The sequence below is a fragment of the Fusarium coffeatum genome (genome assembly GCF_003316985.1).
Source record: "Fusarium coffeatum strain FIESC_28 chromosome Unknown BRIP53273_contig_94, whole genome shotgun sequence".
NCBI lineage: Eukaryota > Fungi > Ascomycota > Sordariomycetes > Hypocreales > Nectriaceae > Fusarium > Fusarium coffeatum.
Window position 1 is genome coordinate 21769 of NW_022157889.1, and position 16426 is coordinate 38194.

The 16426-nt window shown below is 48.8% G+C and overlaps 3 protein-coding genes across 3 annotated transcripts; 2 read left to right on the forward strand and 1 right to left on the reverse strand.

Annotated features, from left to right (window-relative positions):
- Positions 1–1784: 1784 nt before the first annotated feature.
- Positions 1785–3462, forward strand: FIESC28_04487 (uncharacterized protein; the record flags this gene model as incomplete). The annotated part of the gene is made up of 2 exons (XM_031158634.1): positions 1785–2259; positions 2312–3462. The coding sequence occupies 2 exons, from the start codon at positions 1785–1787 to the stop codon at positions 3460–3462; spliced, it is 1626 nt and encodes a 541-aa protein (XP_031017296.1).
- A 2594-nt stretch (positions 3463–6056) lies between these two features.
- Positions 6057–7532, forward strand: FIESC28_04488 (uncharacterized protein; the record flags this gene model as incomplete). Its single annotated transcript, XM_031158635.1, has 2 exons — positions 6057–6818; positions 6870–7532. 2 exons carry the CDS (start codon positions 6057–6059, stop codon positions 7530–7532), a joined length of 1425 nt encoding a protein of 474 aa, XP_031017297.1.
- Positions 7533–9328: 1796 nt separating this feature from the next.
- Positions 9329–10380, reverse strand: FIESC28_04489 (uncharacterized protein; the record flags this gene model as incomplete). Its single annotated transcript, XM_031158636.1, has 2 exons — positions 9329–9700; positions 9892–10380. 2 exons carry the CDS (start codon positions 10378–10380, stop codon positions 9329–9331), a joined length of 861 nt encoding a protein of 286 aa, XP_031017298.1.
- Between the last annotated feature and the right edge of the window lie 6046 nt (positions 10381–16426).

Consider the following 16426-nt stretch of genomic DNA (forward strand, 5'->3'; position numbering starts at 1 on the left):
TTATATGAGTAGTACATATGTGACTTATAGCATGTGCTCTATGCAGTGTATCTAGGTATGGATCTTGGCATTTACCTCATGGTTTAGGAGAGTCTCTTTGTCTTGTGATTCGATACATTTAAGCCATTCATGTATTGGCAACGAGGTCTCCTGTGAGCCTCTATATGACTAAGGAGTTGAGCGTCTCAGTTATTCCATGGTCCTCCGAATCTCTCACTGGGTCTCTTGCCTGGATTTGTCTGGCAATACGTAACAGAAGGTCTTGTTCATTGACAATATACTTATAAACAACACCAATTTCTGCACAGTCGTTCACTCAGAGACAAGTGTTTGCTAACAGTACAGTAACGTACACCCGCATATGGGGCAGTCTTTGAACTGTTTTGGACATGTTATAGGAAATCCCCTGATTCGCCCAGGGATTGACCATGGGTAACCGAGCGTCTATGATAGTACTAAAAGACTAGGAAGGTAGCCCGAGGAGTCTACTAACAGGTAATATATTAGAAACAAAGGGAGCGTTGTCTTTATAACACAAAAAGAAACTATATGCCAAGGTATGAGATCAATAGAAGCTCGGAGTTAAGAGGACAGGAACCAAACATCAAGATAGTGCCTGAAAATCATGCTGCCTCAGGGTAAGGTAGATAGATGCCACAGGGACAGCACAGTGCTTTAAGGTTCCATCAATTCCGGGCATCGGTAACTTACTCAACCGTGCAACGAATCCCTGGTGCAATATGATAACCGCTGAGTCTTACCGCCTCACTTGTGTTTCACCGTTTCTTATGCCAGGGCTGTTATTGTCTGATCGTCCGTGTTTGTGTTTGTTTGGTCAGGAACAAGGCCATGGGATCAGCTGCTGACAGTCCATTGCTGAAACCGGCCAGTCCAGCCAACATTCCAAAACCATCATTTGGGCAGATGCACTGTACATATTAAATTGAACTGTTACAGTAGAAGTAGTAAGTTTGCCAAAGACAAGCCTGAGCCCAGACCAAGAAAGCAATTGCAAACGGCGGGAAATGGTACAGCAATTGGTTTCTGACTGTGTTTTAGTGCGTGCATTATCAGACGCGTACAGTAACAAAAGACCCTGTATCATCTACGTCACTACTCTGTGGACGGTTACCGGATTGATATCCCGGCTGCTACTTTCAGGCATGATAATAGCACTTTTGAAGACGAATGCATGGCCAAAGGAGAACCGACTGAGAGCGGAAACCGTTCTCCTGAATCAATGAAGCACAGGCATTATCACGAGGCAGCCTGCCAGCCTCAAAATCGCGGACAACAACAAGCCGTGAACGCCTCTTATCAACGACTCATCAAGGTGAGATAGCATCGACGAGTCACGTTGTTGCAAGTGGATATTTGAGTTGTCGGCTCGCCGCCTTCCTAGCTTAGCTTGGCTCTGGACCTGTACCTGGCATGGGGTGACACGCAACACCGCACTAACAGATACTGGCATAAACTCTATGGACGTTTGATAGTGTAGCTCCCTGGCAACTGCCTGAATCGCCCCTGCCGCTAGGGAAGCAGGAAGCATAGCCGCTACGCGGGGTGTGGTCAGCTGCAGGTTGCTAGGTCCAAGTCTCAGACAAACTGGAGACTGGGGGAAGCTTCCCAGCCATAATTACGTCGCTCACCTGGCTTGCGCGTTTACTTTCTCTCTCTTCCATCAACATCAACCATCCTTCTTGTTGATAACATCTCAATAATCTTCAGCTTGTTATCAGCATCTTCAGTACTAGCATCACTGAAGCCGGCACAAACAGCATACAATGCGTTTGTCAACCTCTGCCCTCATCCTGGGCGCTGCCTCTTCGGCCATGGGCCTGCAAGAGCAGCAGGTCCTAGGCGGCGACTCCAAGCCTCTTGTCGACATCGACGTGAACGCCTGGACTAAGCCCCTTGAGAAGTTCTTCGGCGAGATCTCGTCAGAGGCCAAGGCTGTCTGGGACGAAGTCACGCTTCTTGCTCCTGATGCTGTTGAGGCTTTCAAGAAGCAGGTTCTTACTCCCCCCAAGAAGGTCAACCGTCGACCCGACACCCACTGGGACCATGTCGTCAAGGGCGCTGATGTTCAGTCCCTCTGGGCCGAGAAGGACGGCGAGAAGCGCCGCGAGGTTGGCGGCAAGCTCGAGAACTACAACCTCCGCGCCAAGAAGGTCGACCCTTCCAAGCTCGGTGTTGACAAGGTCAAGCAGTACAGTGGTTACCTTGACGATGAGGAGGAGGACAAGCATCTCTTTTACTGTAAGTCCAAACCGTTATAAACTCAAATTGCAACTAAGCTAATAAACGAAAGGGTTCTTCGAGTCCCGCAACGACCCTAAGAACGACCCCGTCGTCCTCTGGCTCAACGGTGGCCCCGGCTGCTCTTCCCTGACCGGTCTCTTCCTTGAGCTTGGACCTGCTTCCATCAACAAGAAGATTGAGCTTGTCAACAACCCTGAGTCGTGGAACAACAACGCTTCAGTTATCTTCCTCGACCAGCCCGTCAACGTCGGCTACTCCTACAGCGGCGGTTCCGTTAGCAACACCGTTGCTGCTGGCAAGGACATCTACGCCCTTCTCACCCTCTTCTTCCACCAGTTCCCTGAGTACGCCAAGCAGGACTTCCACATTGCTGGCGAGTCTTACGCCGGTCACTACATCCCCGTCTTTGCAAACGAGATCCTCTCCCACGATGACCGCAACATCAACCTCAAGAGTGTCCTCATTGGTAACGGTCTTACCGATGGCTACACCCAGTACGCCTACTACCGCCCCATGGCCTGTGGCGAGGGTGGCTACCCCTCTGTGCTGAGCGACAGCGAGTGCCAGTCCATGGACAACGCTCTTCCTCGCTGCCAGTCTCTGATCAAGGGCTGCTACGAGTCTGGAAGTGCCTGGTCTTGTGTTCCCGCCAGCATCTACTGCAACAACGCCATGATGGGTCCTTACCAGCGCACCGGCCAGAATGTTTACGACATCCGAGGCAAGTGTGAGGATAGCTCCAACCTCTGCTACTCTGGTCTCGGCTACATTGCCGACTACCTGAACCGCGAGGAGGTCAAGGAGGCTCTCGGTGCCGAGGTCAGCAGCTACGACAGCTGCAACATGGACATCAACCGTAACTTCCTTTTCAACGGTGACTGGATGCAGCCCTACCACCAGCTCGTCCCCAACGTTTTGGACAAGATTCCCGTTCTCATCTACGCCGGTGACGCTGACTTCATCTGCAACTGGCTCGGAAACCAGGCTTGGACCGACAAGCTCCAGTGGTCTGGCCAGAAGGACTTCAGCCATGCCGACCTCAAGCCCCTCAAGCACGCCGGCAAGGAGTACGGTAAGGTCAAGTCCAGCGGTAACTTTACCTTCATGCAGATCTACGGTGCTGGTCACATGGTTCCCATGGACCAGCCCGAGGCTTCTTCTGACTTCTTCAACCGCTGGCTCAGCGGTGAGTGGTTCTAAACTGGATCACTCCTTGTAACCTAAGATGCGTGGGTGTACACTATGGGAAATGATCAAGATTGTGATTTGGAATACACGAGCGAGGATGGCATTGCATGATTATCAGGATGGTTATTAGCTACAATCAGATACGAATTCACCACGTTTACCACGAATCAATGTGCTTGTTTGACCCCTATAATGAAGTCGTGCCAGGTAAGCTGCAGACCTGCAAGTGAGTAGCTGATTGATTGATGTGCTTGGTATTATGTCACATCAGGAGACATGACAAGTCCGACGGAGTTGGCGGAGATCTCCACACCCGGCCGAGTGACGGAAGAGAGATCCACAGTGACCGAGATATGATCCGGCTTCTGCCATTGCAGGTATAAAATACTGTAGTTGCATGGGTGCTTGACGATGGGCATAGAAGGGACAAAGATCTAGTCAACAATGCTGACACGGCTCGATGCATGAACACGTAGAACCGATGACTGAATTTTCATTGTCTTGATTGAACGGCCAGTTGTTGGCCTATTGGCGATGTCTGCTCCATGTCGAGCGAGTGGAGGCCAGGCATCGGGATGAAGTCAAGTTTCCACCGGGTACAAAAGAGACGAGAGCAGAGTGTGAGAAATTAAGCGCAAGTACAAGCACAAACTGGGGCGGATACATGTTGGAGAAGACGTCGAACAACGGAGGAGGCGCCGGGAAGAGGGTAAAGATGCGCGGGCCAAGAGGCGAGATGGCAAGGAGCTTAAGCCTTGGTTGCGATGTTGTAGATTTGTTGAGGATTCTGGGGTTTTGGGCTTCGGTCTTCGGTCTACCGCGGCATGGCAGTGGAGAGAAGGACATCCATAGCTTTCTTGTCCAGTTGACTGACTGTACTGTATCTTTGAGCCCCTGCGGGTTTATTTACGTGCCTGTTACTCGCGTAAGAAATATCTTTGTCGTATATAAAATCTGAAGCGAGTTGATGTTAAGCGAGGTACGGATGGATAGCTCATGACATCAACAGGATCCAGTATAACGAGGAAAGTTAAGTTCTACATGCATCTAGGAACAACTGACTGGAAGAATATCCAGTATAACTCAATCCTTATTCAGCGGAGTAAAAAGTCTCTGTATCAACAGTTTAGTCTCTGCTCACACGACACTACACGGCATGACACAAGACTGACTGACTTACACGGCTTCACTCATGAGAGAAAAGATCGAAAACTGTACCGCGGGGCCCACATGGCCATTGCATTAGCGCATCCCCAACAAAAAAAATAATAATATACGGCTTCGAAAAAGAGTAGCAGCCGCACTCTGTTCAGAGATTTGGAGCAGTTCCCCGCGTGGTCAAGTACCAAGAATTAGATAGTGTATCACATACAAAAGCAGTTAATCAGTTTAACATGTCAATGTACTGATTTGGTTGATATGTCCGACCAGAGATTTCTTCACCCACTAATCCCTGACAGTTTGACTTAGTAAAGCTTTAGTCTAGAACGCCCCCCAGTCAATCGGCCGGAGTTGGTGTCGACGTCGACCACAGATCCACGAGAACCCTTGCAGAGCATCAGAAATAGGCAGGAAGGAAGGACAATAACCAACGGGACTTTGCAATCACAAAGACTGTCCAGCTGTTATTAAACCAATAATAAATCAAGATGGCTCTCAAGGGGCTCTTCTGCCACCTGAAGATGATGAGTTACCATGCCTGATCCGTACGGATTACGGTACGGGTACAGAGTGCAAATACAGTGATTACCTGCCTCGGCCCAGCCCCACATTGCCACATCCATGATAGGATCCAGGACTTTTTTTGTGTCACACATTTAATGCTTCAACGTCAAAGGCACGGCTCGCAATCATGATGGCCACTTGTTGCCGTCAATATGCCAAGAATGGATGAGTACAACCTGTGGAGAATTTTTACGAGCATCAATTCTATGGTACAAGTCAAAGAAAAAAGAGACCAGTAAATACAATCACCGTAAAATAGTACTCATGATAACATAACTTCAAAGTCAACGGAGGTTTATGACCTTTCTTAGACCCTTATTTTACTACCCCGGCTCACCGGCCACAGCCAAGTTAAAGATGTAAATGATAGGTCGGTACAAGCGCGGCAACGGGTACCACGTTTGGCAAACAGGTGCCAGTTTCCCAATGTTTTCTCAAACCGGAGCAGGAGCTGGGCATTGATGATACCTGCCTTGCCTGCCTCTAGAACAAAAGCTCGGGACGGGTCTACCTACGGGTCTCCTCCATGGGTCCATCCCCGGCCGGGCTAGGAAGGCAGGACCCTCATTTTGATCTCCTTAGGTACTTGCCCAACTTTACTGTACAAGTCAAGTTTGAGCCGGGGTGGACTTCGAGAAAAAACGAAGTTAAAGCTAACCTCCCTCTCCTGCATCTTTAAGAAGTGAATCAGAACCTCTTGCCTCCCCTTTTTTGTTTGTTCTTCTTCTACTACTTTACCTTATACCCCAACTCCGTCTCGACCCTTTGTCATTACCGACGACTTATATTCCGCCGATATCGTTATTTATACCGATCAATTGCATCTTCCTCCTCCTGCCTATACTCGTCTCAACTTGGGATAACTTGGATAATCCGTTATCATGGCCGAGCACTTCAAACTGCTGGGCTCCTTGCCCGATTCGAGCCTCTTCAGCTTCCCACCCACAAATGCGCCTTCTCCCATTGCGCCTGTCGATGTCCCAACTTCGATTATGCGCCCCTTCAACATTCCTGAGCAGTGGTTCACTTCTGCTCTCGACGCCAAGGTTCCTCTGACCATTGCTATCCTCTATGCCGTCACTGTCAAGAGCCTCAACATCTACAACAAGTCTACTGGCAAGAAGCCATGGGCTATCAGCAAGACCCGGCCATTCTTTGCTTTTGTGGTTCTCCACAACATTTTCCTCTGCGTTTACTCTGCTTGGACTTTCTGGGGTATGCTTAGCGGCATGAGAAGGAGCATCCAAAATCCTACCGGTCCTCAGGGTCTTGCTGGTACTGCTGACAGCTTCTGCCGTCTACATGGTGCTGCTGGCCTTGGCAACTCAGTCTACTACAACGAGACCTCAAGCTCGTTCGTTTCTTCAACTGAGCAGGCGGCAGTCGTCAACGGTCTCCCCAGTGGAACTGTTGGTGGCCGTATGTGGAACGAGGGATTGGCTTACTATGGCTGGATCTTCTATCTCAGCAAGTTCTACGAGGTTCTTGACACCTTCATCATCCTCGCCAAGGGCAAGCTCAGCTCTACTCTTCAGACCTACCACCACGCTGGAGCCATGCTCTGCATGTGGGCTGGCATGCGTTACATGTCTGCTCCCATTTGGCAGTTTGTTCTTATTAACTCGTTCATTCACTCCCTGATGGTAAGTCAACTTTTCCAAAGCATTTCTGGTACCTGACTAATTTGATCCTAGTACTTCTACTATACACTCACTGCTTTCTCCATTCGGGTTCCTACTCCTGTCAAGCGATCCCTTACCACGATGCAAATTACCCAGTTCATCGTTGGAGCAAGCAACACAATTGCCTACTCTTTCATCTCTTACAAGGTTCCCGTCAATGTCATCCAGAAGCTCTCTGCTCCAGTACATGCCACCACAGCTGCCCCCGATGCAAGCCAAGAAACTATTGTTGATGGTGCCGTCGAGTCGATCAAGAAGTTCATCTGGGGTGCTGCTGAGGGCGCCGCCGCTCCTGGTGCTGCACCCGTTGCCTCCCAGGCTGTCACTTCTGAGGCTTTCACTGCGGAAACGCAATACATTACTCAACCCTGCATCATGACCACTGGCGAAACCTTTGCTATTTGGCTCAACGTGCTGTACCTTGCTCCTCTGACTTACTTGTTCGTCAGCTTCTTTATTGCTAGCTACGTCAAGCGTAGCAACGCCTCCAGCAAGAAGTCCCATGACGTTAACGCAAACATCGCTCTCGCTGAGAAGGCTGGTTGGGATGCTGCTAAGGGTATCGAGAAGGAGATTTACGATGGTGCGAACACGGCCAACGGTTCTTCAGCCGACGAGGCCTCGCGGGCTTCTACACCGAAGAAGGCCAACGGCAAGTCGCGACGAAAGGCTTAAGAAAAGAGGCGGAAAAGAAAATGAGAAAATACCAGAAATAGAAGGACGGGAAAAGTAATTACGCTTGCAGCGAGATCAACATTTAACTGATCTTAAAGAAGATACAGGTTGCAAGGTTAACAAATGTCAACACTGATACGAGCTTCACTTTATATCAGTATATGCTGCTTTTTCTATAATAATAAACTGAAACTTAAAACACTATAACATTAAATTCTCCAATGCCTATAAAATAGTTGGGACTAATCTAAACAGAGCCTTGTTTCTCCTTTTCAACACCTTTAAACATATGGTGGCAAGACTGGTTGGCATCTAAAGGTCCATCTCTTAACAACCTTTATCGATGCAGCCTTTATAAAACCGGTTGTCTGTGTCTTAACCTTGTTCCTTTAGAATATAGCAATACCACAAGATAAATCGAGAAGAACTAACACTCCATACATTGATGCCGTTCTGGAAAGCTAATTTAACAATTGCCCACAACAGTTGTTCATGAGCACATAGCACCATGGTCAGGAGCTTGGAGCAAAGGGACTGGACTGAAGCTTTTAGACACGGTGAATGCACAGGTCGGGTCTCAGAGCTTGAGGTTATCGTGCTCTCTGATGCACTTGCATGTCTCATGTCACTGTGCAACTCATTACAATCAGTTTGCTAATGGTTAGCAAGGTTGCAATCTAGAGACAAAGTCTAACAAAGTTATATGAACAAGGACCAGATAGAGGGTTCCTCTTGGTCGGTCGGTCGGTGGTCTAGGTGGGTAACAGAAGAGATGTCCTCTAAGAGTTGGAAGAACTGGCCGTCGTAAGCATAAGAGACGAAATAGTTTAGTCATCTCATGCCAATTTAGACAAGCATTTATGCCACTTTATTTTGGTGGTCTGACAACCTGCCGGTGGAGCAGCTACTTCACATCACTTATAAGCATGCTATTGAATATACTGGCAGGCTTTTGATATGCATCCCTTCAAATGCAACAGAAGCTTGGAAGACTGGGCATCTTATCATCACGAGACAGAAGTCTGATATAAGGTGGAAACATTGTGGGATGTAATATATAGCAGCAACGGTTCAAAAGAGTCTGGCAGCACACAGCGAAACCAGTTCAAATTGGCCGGAAGACTACCTAAGTTCATAACATCGTAAATTCTCTTTCCGTGCCACGTATGGCAATGCAAGTTCCTTAAACCATCTATGAGTGACCCAAGCTATGTATAATTGCTCTTGATGCGCCTTCCGAGCAATAAAAAAAAGCAAAAACATTAAATGACACAACCAGTAGAGCATCCTCTATGGGCTCTAACAAGATATTGGTTGCCGAAACGCTATCATAACGATAGTTGCATAATAGCAGGTCAAAATGATCCTGCTTTCCAGAACGCCTCGCTTTGATTGATAGCAACCGATTGAAAAACAAATGCAAAATGCAAGGTCCAACTGACAGTCGGCGACTGGCCAATGAGGACAGAGATGATAATGGTAGAAAGGGGATGGTTGGAAAGATGAGATAATTGGTGGGGCTGGACAAGGAACCGAGTAACTTGTCGGGTGATTTCTATCGGTCTATTATAGTTCTGTCATGGCTTCGTGAAGCAGACGGCTTCGGGTATCTCATACTGCCGACGGGGCAGGGGTAGTAGCGAACGTGGTGGATAGTGGTACGTTGATGCAACAAGAACGATATCAACTTCATGCAGAGAAAGCCGCCCGATCTCGATAAGTCGAGAGACTAATCTGCACACTGTTGTTGTTCGCCCTCAGCTACAAGTTGCGACAGCTGACAATCTCGTGTTCGCTTAGAAAGTGCTCCAGTTCCAGTCTCTAGGCACACTGGCAGCAAGTTCGGGGCCACGGGGCAAGTCAGATCCGTCTCCAAAGCCAGCAGCTATGGGAGTCGACGTGGGGTAAGGAGCGTCCGAAGATGCGGTGCTCGAAGCACGGCTGCTGTTTCGAGTGTACCAGCTCTTGAACTCTTCGCAACAATGGCGACATGTTCGGGAAAGAGGTGCACGGGGATTGAATTTGGCATCATGATCGAGAGGAGCGACAAAGGTCGAATGAGAGTCACAAAAGATGTGGCCACACTTCCGGCAGTGGTGGCGGCGAGTAAAGTAGCTGAAAGTTCGCTTGCAAGTCGGGTCGTCGCAGACAGTAGATTCGGAGTCGGGCTGCAGAGAACTCATGTTAGCAACTGTGAACTGCAGGAAAGCGACGGAAACAATTCATTGGTGACTGGAGTGAGACTGTTCCGAGTGTTTGGGTTATACAAAACGGGAATGTTGGATACACGTGAAACAGAGGCGTATGGAGGTGTAGTACGGGGAAGGTCTAGTAACGGTCGCTTATTTGCTTTACATACCTTCCAGTGCTTTCGTGTAGGTTGAGACTTGACTTCGGGAAACAGCTCGGGATCAAAGTCGCCGTCTATGCTGCTCTGGGCGCTGTCACCAGTAGAAACACGCGCCAACTTGTTGCCAAAGACAGACATGCCGGGGATATTTATGAGGCTGCTGTTGGTGCGTCGCAGGGTGTTCTCTGACTCGGTACTGGAGGCAGATGCACCGTCATCGATAGGCATCTTGCTGGTCTTGGAAGGGAACAAGTTGGGGCGCAGGGCCGCAGGCATGTACATAGGGCGAGTCTGTCGTGCATGATGCGATCTGGGAGATGTAGGATTTGAAGAGGCAGAATCGGGGCTGCTGGACTGGGTGTTGATGGGAGAGATCTGAGGACCAACTGAGATCTGATATGAGTGATTGCGTTGATGTGTAGGGCGCTGCTGCTGAGGGAAGAAATGACGCGAGTGCTGGTCCCCTGGAAAAGTGGGCATGATGAGGTCGGCAGCCATATTGTATGTTGGTCGAGCTGGATTCGGAAGGCAGCTCGATGTATGTATATTCAGGTTTGGCTCGTAGCGTGTTATGTCGGCAGATGAGTATTTGGAGATGGAAGAGACAAAGTTGTCAAGTCCGGGGGTTGAATGGACAAATAAAGGTAGAAGTGGCGGATAGGTATTCGTAAGATTGTCGATTGGGTTTGAGATACTACAAATGTAGTTGAACAGAAAGTTAGACGAGCGAGAGTCAAGGGCGGGCCATGGCAGAGTTTAAACCAAAGCGAACAGGCTCAAGGAGGGAGTAGATCTTGGGAACATAGCACGGCCAACGCCGTCGCGTGGAGGAGACTGGGGGCGGATGGAGGGTACGTACCTGTTCTTGGTAGAACTGACTGGGGGATCCTAACCTAACTCTCTAGTCTAGCGTGAGACCAGGATGTGCCCTCTCTTGCAGTTGCAGGTGGAGATGGAGGCGGTGGAGCTTATGATGGAGTGGGCGTGGCTTGTGCTTGCTGCTTGGCTCGACTTTTGGAGCAAAGCGTCCTTCTGCAACGACAAGGGTCTGCCCTTGTTGCGCGTTTTGCTCTCTCCGTATGTCCTCGTCGGGTGTCGAGGGTCTCAACGGCTCGCGGTCGTTAATGTCTCAGTAGCAGTCCGAAATGGGGCTGCTAGTAATTAATGTCTCTCAAGCCTCCCTTTGCCAATGTAAATCCTTCAGCTTCAAATCGTTTTATCTGTCTCGTAAAGCGCTACGCAAAGATGTTGTCTCGCGATTGCTAGGCTGTGATGTAATTCAGGATTCTTGCGATTCATTCAGATGGTCGAGGTATCCGGATACGGTAAAAGGTCTCGAGAGATAAACGGAACGGTTGCTCAATACCTGTGCGTAATTGTGGAAGGAATATTTCCTATATGGACATTTTGGTTGGATAGTGTCGGAGCTCGCTGGGGCCAACTCCAATCCAGTGGATAGACCCGGTCACTCGAGGAATTACTCTCCTGGCAGCTGGCTGTTTACTACGTATGAAGTTACACTGCTGGTCCGTGTCCAGCTGTGATGCAAGTTGTCTGTTGGTGATAAATATTGAATGCCAGGGGTTGGGCAACGAACAGCGAAGTGCACAACAACGAATGCCGAAGATGATGATGTCCAGATTGTGATGTGCTGCGGATTTACGTACGAACGGATACTGTGTAGATACACGTACGGTACTATGTGTTACGACCTCGACAAGAGTCTCGGCTAGATCATAACATGTCGTTCGAGTCAGGCAACATATTTGTGTCCTGCACCAGTGCATTCTCGACCTTTCTTCCCGAGTTTTGAATCGTGTTGACTTTGACGCTTCCAACAACTTCGAGAGTCGTGTCGAATCCGTCGAGTACAGTGCTGCAAGGCCAGCAACTCTGCAACGCAACAAGGTGTGGCCAAACTCCTCCGGTGCGCGGGGCTGACTATCGTAGGGCGGCAATTGGACAAGCGCGGTCTTTTAGTCCGGTAAGTCCCCGCTAGATAGCGAAAGCGCTTGACAAGGTTCAAGGGTCGAGGAGACCTATCCCAAAGGATGTTGTGTGATTGGGCAACTGCGGTTCCCGTCTTGGTAGCAGGGAGCTTTGGCTCCTCTGCATCTGTCCTTTGGGTTGTTTTGCTTTGCTCTAGGCTGCTGGTTATGTCTTAGGCCGGCAGCGGAGTCTCTGCAGTCTGCGACGCCTAGAAACCGGCCTGGAACGGAGTAGAATGAGGAAACGGCAAGACGGCATGCCCGACCGTTCGTTACTGTGGTGGTCTGTTCTGTTCGTTGACCGGCTTGACAGTTGTAACTACAGGATAAATATCGTATCGCAGGTTGTTTTGATCAAGTTTGTGAATGAACCAACTGTTACGTACAAATCAGTTAGGGCCCATGAGCTTAGATTACTTAGAATTGGAAACAGCAACCTGACCCGGCTGCCATGGAGCATTTGGGGAAAGAGTGGAGGCGCAACTGAGGTAGGTACGGTGGATATCAACAGCAGTTGCAATTCGACAAAAACAGAAACAGCGTCCCATTCACTACCTAAGTTAAGTCACTGCAATGTTGTATCGTTTACCTCTTCACCGGTTCTCAGTACAATCTGCAATACAACGCACACACTTTGACACGCACGCACGGCCTTTAATATGGATTGACATATGTGTGTTGCTTTTCATAGCAAAATCATCATGCATTGATTGCTATTGCTGTACGGTAACCGTCACGTTATGTGCGAACTGTACGCGCAGGGATCTGTGCTCGCTGTGCTCGACCCCTCGGTATTACAGGCGCTGCAGTGCACGACTAGGTAGCTGAGCAAACAACCGTTGCATTCTGATTTGGCAGGTTCCGAGAGACCATGACTGACTAATGTCATGACACAGCGAACAAAGCGATGCCTCCCATCTCCTTTCTGGCATGACATGCCTATCTACCGATCCGATCGCATGCAACATTTGCTGTGCTTCAGCTTCAGGTTTAAGATTTCAGACATCTCGATCGGCGTATTCCAAGGCTTAATGTACGGTAATTCTGAAGGCACATCTTCTGTTTCGTAGAGCATCACTTTCGTCATGATCTTCCATCAGCAACACCATGATGCAAAAGATCGACTTCCGGATGTTCGACCCCTTTCCCGTCTGCCAACAGCGGCATCGCAATGCCATCTCTCTTAACCAACTTCACCATGATTTACGAAGGAATACTTCACGACAGCATCATCCCGCCCCCCCTCTACCTTTTTTACCTCTGCTATTCAAGCTTAGTCCCAGCCATGACTAGTTCGCCTACGCATCCATCATTGAGATATGACATATGGTTGGTTTACTCGGTTCTTGGTAGGCCCTCACGGACTCCACTCTGATGCATTCTCGCCGCTCCACCTGGACGGCGTTTTTAGAGGATCGCCAACGGGCTTCAATTAGACAAGTGCAACTTGTGCAAGGCAACTGGCCGACAGGAAGTGGGCAGGATGGGATATTGAAAGACAAGCTCAAATCGCTACCCACCGAGTCCACCATCGGCCCGGGTTTGTTTGTTGCGTGTTCAACTGGGACCCCTTGCCTCGATCTTCCTTTGGCTCTCTTCAGCTTCTGAAATGGTCCATCGCCGTTTAAAGGTCTCGTGACCTTCCTGTCTGGTCTCGGGGTTCAGGGGCCTTTTACGTTTCACTTTGCCCTGGGCGAAGTCTAAGACCGTGCTGCTCCAAATTTCTCGGCCGGAGGAGACTGTGCTTTCTCGGAGGTAACCTAACCAATTCGGAACTCATCGGGCCTACGTTGAATAGATCCATACTCAACAAGGAGATGGGATCAAAGTCCAGAACTACAGGTAACCCGACAGGTGGATGACAGAAGAATTGTCTTCTAAGGCATAGGCTACAATAATAAAGTAGCCTAAATGCTGGTCTAAGGCAGCATAAGGTGACCAAATGATTTCGTCTCTTATGCCTCCAGGGGCCAATTCTTCTGATACCCTGAGGCCTGACAACTTCAACCGGCACATCGAATGGCGTTCTGCCTATCAAGAACGTCATGTTCTTACCGCTCATTACTTCAATTAGTTGAGTCGACACTCTTTACTCGCTTTGGATAAACTCTCATCGGACCGCCAGCAGTGACCATGGCTAATTACAGAAGCGCTGGGTTTGATAGAAAGGAATAGGTAACGAGTTGCGGTACGATACCTCGGCGCTTCGTCATGTCCCGCTAGCCTATTGCCGCTGTCTTCTCGAATCTTGGAAGCTTTTCAGACTATCTGAACTTGAAAGGGAATCCCTTCACCCGCCACCTGAAGGCTCCACCAAAGTGGCCTGTGCAGGTTTTTATCCATCTCCTCGGTGGACGATTCAGCCAAAAGTGGTTTGCCTCTGCCGCAGCGCGCTCCGCTGCTAGACCCCTGCTTAGTTATTTCCACTAGGCGCTGCCGAGTCCTGACGGAGCCTTGAAGCTGGTGATCCACCGAGGCTCGTTGCAGCCACGTTTCCTCCATCTTGGAGACCTCAATTCGTGGCGTTGCCGACAAGCCTTTTCCGTCAACGTGGGGAGTGGAACCGAGGTTCTTTTCTAAATCTGCCATCTCCCGCCAATTATGGTACTATACCACGAGATTACCGCCGAGATGTCCGTCACCGACTGTCTCCCTGAGGCACTTGAGACATGGAGGCTCCGTACGACCAGATAATTAATTAGTTCCGGCAGAAAAGGCACAAGGGCTCGGTTCTGATCGGCGCGTTCGAGACCGAAGTGATTCAACCTCGTATGCCAACGAATCAGGGTAGCTTAGCGTCGCATATCGAATTTTGTCAGAAATTCAGGGTCCAAATCAGGTGGTCCAAGCGATGAGCTACGGAGATGCAACTCATATGTTTACTGTAACCCAGATGAGGGGAATTACGTACGTCTGTAGCCACAGAGGGTCTTTGAAATGCTGGAATATCAGAGCTGTCCACGAACACCATGTCTGTCGGATCCTTGAGACGAGACGTGATATGCAGAAGCGAATGAGGAAGGATCTTGATCTACAATTGAGGAGTGCGGAGATGGCTGCAGGGGACCTAGGGACTAGATTTTGAATCTCTGGATATCTCGCACGTCAACAGTGAAGGAAATGCGCTTAAGGATCAGGTGAGCAGCAGCAGCAATCCGTCTGGCATCTGCGAGTCTGAGACATCGCTGAGAAAGAGTCCAAGCCACGGACAGTCCCCTACTTCAGATCCATCATCCGTGCATACTTAGGGGTTCAAGACTATCGCTTTCACCGCCGGTCATTGCAAAGACCCTTAGAAAGCTCCAGTAGTCAATTTGTCTAGTATTCGAATAAAGACCACGTTTTTGCTGTGTTTAGTGGTTGAGTGAGGCTGGTGCTCCAGAAGGTGTGATCAAATTGATAATTAGGTACTATACTCGACCCAGGAGCACAGACATTGAGCGAACAACGGTACGTGCATGTTTTTTTGCCCCATCATTTGGATCCTTTAATTATTATGCTTCAGCCTCTTAGCTTACACGATTGCTATTACAGTTACAGTAAGTGGTCGACTCAGGGTCCAAAGTTGAGAACAGTTATGTAATTACAGTACTCCTAATTAATGTAACTAGTCACTCGTGGGACTTTATAACTCGTCAGCTTTGGCATTATTCGCCTCAGTATGGATACAGTCAGTAATTATAGTACAGTACTCAATCTAATACAATCTAGAAACTCTGGAATCATAGGCAATCTAGACAATCTAGACAATCTCAGTGCTTGTAAAGTTGCATTGTATATGTAATAAGTCCGCAGGTCCGTTAGGTTCTTTTCCAATAGTCAGTGTCAGTCTAGCCCCATGTTTTAGAGTACGTACTCGTTTTCAAATGCCAAGACAAGGTAAGACTTTGTAGTGGATATCGCGCTTTACTTGTATCGGAAGTCGACCTTCAAGTTGCGGCTCCTCGGCATTCTTATCACTCGCCTTCAATTGGCTGTATCTTACACCCTCTCTGAGTTTTGACAGATAAACTTAATAACACGCGAGCAGGCTTTGTAAGTGCCTGAGGCATATTCCCGTGCCTCTGTATGAGTGTATGTACAGTACATATGCATAAGCTTGAGATGGTGGCCAAACCTAACCAATTGCCGTTCTCTTGTTGATCAGATCAACTTCAGCGAGATGCGTAACACAGAATGAGGGTTGTAGAGTTGCAGGTACATAACCTCCACCGCCTTTTTACCCCCTCATATACTGTTTCGCATTGCCAGCGCTTCTACCTTTGCCTCTGCCTCAAAGGGGTCATGTGCAACACCTTGCGTAAAGGCCTTCCCTCTCTGCAGATAATTCCGAGCCTCGTCACTTTTTTGCGTTTCTATCTCGTCTTTAAAAGGAAGTTGCACGCTTAGCCTCAAGCTACATACCAGGGTATTGGTTTGAGGTACGTATCGGGCGGCTCCGTTGTGTGTTGTTTGTGTACAATATCTGCAGTATACTATCCATATTTGCTTTTTCCCATCTTCTTTAGTGGCTTGCGCGGCTCTCGTTTAATTGATCTCACGATATTCGTAAGGCG